Source organism: Hippocampus comes, unplaced genomic scaffold (genome assembly GCF_001891065.2).
Source record: "Hippocampus comes isolate QL1 unplaced genomic scaffold, H_comes_QL1_v1.1 scaffold150, whole genome shotgun sequence".
Lineage (NCBI taxonomy): Eukaryota > Metazoa > Chordata > Actinopteri > Syngnathiformes > Syngnathidae > Hippocampus > Hippocampus comes.
Genome location: NW_017805496.1, coordinates 400,928 through 408,161, shown reverse-complemented (window position 1 = coordinate 408,161; position 7,234 = coordinate 400,928). Strand labels below are relative to the sequence as shown.

The 7,234-nt window shown below is 42.3% G+C and overlaps 1 protein-coding gene across 1 annotated transcript in view; it reads right to left on the bottom strand.

Annotated features, from left to right (window-relative positions):
* itfg1 (integrin alpha FG-GAP repeat containing 1) overlaps nucleotides 1-7,234 on the bottom strand; it is an 88,037-nt gene that overhangs the window by 67,969 nt on the left and 12,834 nt on the right. The window contains exon 7 of the mRNA XM_019876392.1: nucleotides 1,167-1,216. Coding sequence (XP_019731951.1) covers nucleotides 1,167-1,216 — 50 coding nt within the window. The remainder of the gene's footprint in view (nucleotides 1-1,166; nucleotides 1,217-7,234) is intronic.

Genomic DNA, 7,234 nt, shown 5'->3' with positions numbered 1-7,234 from the left:
CACACACTCAAGGTGGACCCTGGAGAGAGCCCTCAAACCTGCCTGTCAGCTGCAGTTAGATCACAGTGTACTGGGTTCACAACACACACACACACACACACACACACACACACACACACACACACACACACACACACACACACACACACACACACACAGTCTCCACTGGCTCTGCACCGGCAGAATATTAACTAGTCCTGCAGCAGCAGCAGCAGCCAACAATCCAGCAGCCCACTGAAGCTTCACGGATCACAAATGAACAGAGGCGTGGGTGCTTCATGACTCATCGTCTCTGATCAGGAGGTTAACAACTTCGGGTTGTGGAGGAGTAAGGGGGCAGGGGTGTTGAAGAACAACACTGCATTTTTATTGCTCCAGAAACAATCGGCAACACTAAATGCACAAACATTAGACTGCAAATCGGCAATAAGTAGTACGTACCAGGTCCCATTTCCGTAAGGTTGATGGAAAAGAGAAGTAAAATAAGGAGGTGCATCCTCCTAATGTTTGAGAGAACACAGGCTATCCACAAAGTAAACCAACCTAGAGTAATTCTCTTCTTGTTTTTGGCTCACTATTCAAACATACTACTGGCTATTCACTGAAAACCTCACCGTTTGCAAGTGATGCCACAAGACGCTGCCAAATCCCTAACTAAACTGGGATATAGTACAGTCAAACTTCTTGTTTATGAACAAAATGTACAGCGCGGGTTCCTCCTACGTTGCTTAGCAATGCTCGTGATTGACTCGGTATATTGTTGTACTTCCGGAAGCACGGCGCACATGGTCTGAAAACGTGCGGTAAACGGAAGCAAATCTTGCTGTCTGTGAAGGCTGAAATTGTCTCTGACTTTCGAAAGGGAGTCTCCCAGACGAAGTTCTGTTGAGACTACGAATTGGCACAGTCGACGATTTGGACAGTCATCCCTAATGGCAACAAATTCATGGCAGAATTCGAAGCTAACAGATTGAAAGATGATCCTAAACGGTTTTGGGGCGTGGCACATCCTTAACTGGAGAACTCCCTGTTCATTTGCTGACTGAAACTCTGGCAACAGGCGCCATACAATACAGTGTCAGCATAACTGTTTTTTTTTTTTTTGTTTTTTTGTTTTGTTTTTTTGTTTTTTTACTTTTCTTGTTGCAAGGGAATTTTGAACATACCTTGCTGATCCAAGTCTCAAACTTTGGCCCTTCTGTTGTCAGGAACAAATCTGAAAGGCGAAAAGGCGATTGGTTAAATCAGGCAAATTATATTTGATCTATAAGCAGCGATGACGATGGAGCAGTTTCTCATCAGCGACATTGAGGCAATTGCATGCTGCGTGTTTTCCCCTCTTTAACGAAAACTTTTTTACACTTTTTTTTTTGCCCCTTTACGTAACTCCTGGCTGTAAAAGAGGCAGCAGTCGGGGAATATTTAGAATAATTGGGGCAATTATCTTCAGGATGAGTTTTAAGACATTCAGGGAGCTGTGTATCTCAGGACATTAAAAAAAAAAAAATAAAATAAAAAGTCTGTCACATACCCCAATTCCAGTGAAGCTACAACATTGTGTAAAATGTCAATAAAAACAGTATATTCACAGTTCAGAGGCACAGCGTCAGAATGGTACTGCCTCTGCCTCAATTTGAGTCAGGGGAAGCCCTGCATATCTCAATGCTTTCTGGAGATCCACATCAAGGCATGTTTGGTGGTAAAAAGGGCAATTGGGCAGCGGGAGGAAACAACCATCGAGTCCGACAGGATTTCCTGGCCCAGCAATGGCTAATTGGACATGAAATATTTACTAGCATTGATCTGCCTGCATTCTCCATGTGTTGCTCTAGCCTGTAACTGAACACGTGAAAGGCGCAGTGAAGGTGAGAACAAGACCGGCCGCAAAAGATAACAAGAGGAGTGAATGATGCGGGTAATGAAAAGTGGCAGATTTATTATTATTTTTTTTTTAATAATACTGATTAAATTCAAATCCGTCAAGAGGAAATTCAACTTGCAAAATGCTGTCCTGTATAGTTTGCATTGCACACCACATACCAAGAGCCATTTCACACACACGCAGGCTTGCAAGGAAAGATGTCAGAGTGAAATGGGAACATTTCTTTGTGTTCCTTTTTTATGGCAAGTTATCAAAGTGATATTTTATATATCTCAGTCGATGTGTTCATTTCAGTACATGAGTTGAATCTGTAATTGTACTATTTTATCTGTTTATTTATTTATTTTTACAAAATGAGATGTACTTCTAATTAAAATGACAACTCTAAGATTCGAGGAAGCAAAGCGTTGAAGACGCGCCGGGTGGCGCGTTGATGAGTTTCGCCTTAATCAGCCAATCAGGCCTCTTAGGCAGGATCCAGCCGTGATTGGTTGATTAGTTTTTGTGGAGAGAGCGGATCATTCGGTAAACATTCCTCAATCTCCCTGCGGGGCATCATCTTGCCAAGTTTTATCTGTGGAAAACTTTTGCCACTACTCCACGACTTCTTTGACTAAAATATCAATAATTTTGACACTTTTGCGGTCTTCAGGCTTGCCATCGCCAAGCAGGGTGCACAAAGATTTCTCCTCTACTTACACTGTGAGTTGAAATGTGTAGGCAAATGGGGGCTCATTTGTATTGGCTCACTCATCAGAAATGAAAAAACTTTTCATTTGTGTTTAATCTAAAACCTCTATGCAAAGCCATTCTGAACACGGTGTACTTGCAGACACTCCCAGAATGGCTTTCCCGTTTCAGGAAAAGATGGGGAGTATTAATCCATTTGATGAACTCAAAAAAGGAGTTCTTTTCACAAATGATCCTCCTCCATCCCAGTGTTTGTCTCTTTCACCTACTTATATCCAATGTCAGCCTTGGAAAGCGTCGTTTGCGAACCATATAAACCCGTCTGCCGCCACCATTGCTCACTTTTAACACAGGTTTTACGGTTTCCTCCTGATGTTTACTTTCATTCCAGAGACTCATCTGAGTTAACGTCGTTCTACGGAGGCATAAATAAAAATGATTTGCCCAAAGTAGAGGATGTGCTCGATACAAAGACGCCACCCCGCCCCCCGCCGAGAGCGATGGCTACTTAGACCGACTTAGGTTCCATTACTTGCACAGCTTTTGTGTCGGGATACATTCAGTTTTTGTACTGGTGCTTTTCAAGTATTTCTTAGTGACGTCTCAGCCTGTCTAATGGATTACAGAGAATCCCCGCTCTTCACAGAGGATTGGGACCCTGCAAATGGCACTTGATGACCACTCAAAAATATTTGTAGTTGCCTAAAATAGTTCAAACAATCAACATACCACAAAAAAATATATATACAAAAAACTTGAATGTCTTTTCTATATCATCTGACAGCATTATCCTTCAAAATAAAATGCGGTGTCAGATGATTGAATTAGGAAAACGTTCACCAGAAAAGCATGTGTACATGCACAAGTGGTGAAAATGCTCTACAACGCCGGCTAACAAGCCAGGTTAAACGACTCCCCGACCTACAACGATGTTAGAACAGTTGAGATGTATCACTTCAACATACTTCATTGACACTGTTACTACTTTCCTAAAAACGAGACCTTTGTTGACATCCTGCTACATGTTAGAGTCATAGAAAGATGGCAAAATATGGTGACGGTAAGGTAACGCACATTTTTCCCGATTATAAGTCGCTTCGGAGTATCAGTATAAAGAAGAGAATATGATTTCTGACACACATACACCAGAAATTCAGCCTGTTTGTTTGACTCGTCTGTTGCTTGCAATCATGTTCGAAATCTGCTTAAAAAAATTGTGGTCTGATATTACTTTTCTCAGTTAGCAACAATTAGAAAAAATTGGGAGAGGGATGGCATTTTTTTGCAATGATTTGGACAAAAGGTATAGAACTGGAATTTATTGACATATTTTTGCAACAATTTATCAGGTACCTTTCACAGCTATTTTTCAGATTCTGTCAAAGACGCTAGTCTTGTTCATGTTTGAGGAAATCCATATAACTGTTTTAACCTCATGAAGGATTACAAAAAAATGGTACGACCAAACTCACTGTCACCCTCTGTGAACCAGGAAGTGCCCTACTGCCATAAAGACAAAAATACGGACACAAATTTCTAATTTATGTAGTAATTATTGTGTTCTTTGTATAAATTGTCAGTTTAGTTTAACTTCTACATTTATAGCTTTTTCTTTTCCGTTGGACTGGGTATTTTGTTACGCACTGTGTCATAAATCTGCTTTGAGTTGACAAGTAAACTGCAGCCAGAATTGGAGGCCGCAGCTGATATGAGCAGTGCCGAGCATTAGTGGCCCCGGCGAGCGAGCGAGTGCTGCTGTCACACTCCGACACTCAGGGAAAGTCGCATACATACTGGAGTTTAAAAATGTGTTTGTGTGGGAGGGCAGGCGCTACTTGCGTAACGGGAGCGACAGGGATTCTTTGCGCTAAGTGGTATGTCGTGTCGCAGGGTAATTACAGGCGTGCTTCGGTGCGAAGGGCTGCAGCTAAAAGACGCACAAAAGGGAGCCACGCGGGAAGAGACAGCAGATGCAACACAACCCTTGTCCTTTGGAGATAGAATGGCCTCACAGAACAATCACAACAAAGCGGAGGAAATCTCTTAACTACAAAAAGAGGCCATCTACAATTGCTTAATTATTTCAGCTCTCCGATGCGTTTCACTGGTCTTGTGAAACTTGAAAGGATAAACTGTCCCGCCCACCCAAGCCAGTGCGTGCGCCAACATTTCTGCACACATCAAGCCTTTGCGCCACACGGCTGCGTTGCCCGCATGAATGAACTGTCGCGGTTGTCCTACTTGTCTGTCATGGTTGCGATCGTCAAAGTCATCTTGACGGATGTGATTACATTTTAAGCACGTTTATGCTCACGTAATTTTAAAGTTTTTCATTTCGCTCGAGTTTCAAATGTGCAATACAAGTGTTATGCAAATATATGATGTTTCTTATGCTGCACAATTTGTGTGCACTCTCACTGATCATTACCAACTTCAAAATAAACCTTACCCAACCTCTGTAGAGTAAGACACCAGAAAGGAGGCATTGTTGCAACGCAGTGATTCTCTCAATCCGTCCACTGCCTCACTCTCAGGCTAAATTCTATACCAATCTCTACTCAACTAGCCACTAAAGTATGCAACACATTAAGCAAGGAAATCACTCTGTCAACATTGCCTTCCATTCTGCGTCCATGTGATAGCGGGTTGTCATTTGTCTGCAGTGAGCTGATAGAAAAATGGCGCTCCGAAGGCCAGTGTGTTCCAAATATTACGAGAGCTGAAAAGGTGGCACGTGGTGAGGTAATTCAAGTTGATACGGAGGTTCTGACTTCTCAGGGAGCAGAGGACAGGCAAGAAATCATGGCAGACGAGCGTTCCCTGAGTTATTCATAGCCTCTCCATCAGATTTGTTAAGGGGATTGGAAGCAATTTAAGGGGCCGCCTTTGACTGTTTGACTCAGGCGGCATTATGTCTCTGTATTCCATTTTGCCCGCGCAAGAGCACTGAGGGGGATAAAGACCAGGCTTGCTATTTAGCCCCTGTCTTAACAGATAGGGTGGAGCTGGACAGATGGAAAGCCTCGGTGGAGAAAGAGGACTCAAGATAGCCGAAACTAGCATGGTTCTTTTGACTTGGTATCAACTTTTTGGTTGTGTTAAGCACACGCATATTGCTTGGAGGCCAGGAGAGTCAACTGGCATTGAAGCTATGGATCAAGGCATGGAATGACTTATCCCGGGATGAGTCACGCATGTGCGGAGAAAAAAAACCCCACTGGGTAAGCATGTTATGTGAAAAATATGTCAAGCAGACAAAGTACTGAATGCGAGGGAGTGCATTTCCACATCACAAGTGAGGCAAAAACATTTCCTTGCAATGACGGTAGACGTTCTAAACGCGGTCGTCTGATTAAAATTGTGTTTGCGGAATAAGAGTTAAGCCGATGGATCCATCTATTTTCATCAATGTCAGGGCGCTGCCATTTTGTCCTTTACCACCCTCTCCTGTCGAATGAAATTGACTTCAAATCGCCCCCGGGCTCACATTGTGAACATCACGTGACTAAACCCAGAGAAGAGGTGAGCCGCGATTCTTATTCTATTGACGTAATATTAACCAGAACACCGTGATAAGACTACTGGTGGGGAAAGAGAATATACCCTTGCAAGGATTTTTTTTCTTTTGCCTTGAGCTCCGCCTTAAATGTTCTGTAAATATGTCTAATTTAGTGTATGTCCATGATTAAGTAACAAAAAAAATACTTGCAGAAAGAGAATATCACCTTACAAAGCATTTATTTTTGCCTTGAGCTCCTCCTTGAATATTATGTAAATATGCTTAATTAAATGTATGTCCGTGATTAAATAAGAAAAAAAAAACCCTGCAGACGCCAGTGGGGTAATGTGGAGGATATAGGAATGGTGAAACGGGTCAGCCAGTGCCAACTAAACACTGCGGCACTATTACTTGCATTTTTTTACATCTTATTGTTAATGTGTCACCAGCCGGAGATGCTAGCATGCACTTCGGTCATTGTTTCATGTGTTACGCAGTGTAAACACAAAAGCAAAATTGCATGTGGGTCAGTTATAAATTACACGGCCAAAGTTGGTCAAATAAAATCAGAACACACCGACAATCATCAAGTTGGAATTGTGTAATTGAACCTGGATTGAAAATCCAGGCCAAGACATCATTTTACTGGAACAGAACATGTCAAGTGTGACCACAAAAAAAAAAAAAAAAAACAGGCAAAAGCTGTATCTCACCAAAGGTGTTCAATGTGATTGTCGTGAGAAACTCAAAATTATATTTTCACTTTTTTTTTCCAGATTCAACAGAAATTGCTCCTGCCTGAATCTGTCAATGCAATGACACAGACTGACATGCTTTGGATTGTTTGCCCTGAGCCAACGTTTGCGCTCTATCAAGAGTCACGGCAGAATTTGTGTTAAGGCACTTGTATTAAATCTCACTTTTTGTATCGTGCGGTGGTACCAAATATGTACGCGGTCCTGGTAGGCAAGACAATCCAAACAGACGAAAATGTAACTTGATTACAGAGCCTCCGTCCCAAACTCCTTTTCATAAGCTGCCTTCTGAAGGACATGGAATTAATTTCAGGGCGCACAAATACAGACTGTAGTCGGTTATTCCATTGTGTGTGTGTGTGTGTGTGTGTGTGTGTGTGTGTGTGTGTGTGTGTGTGTGCGTGTACG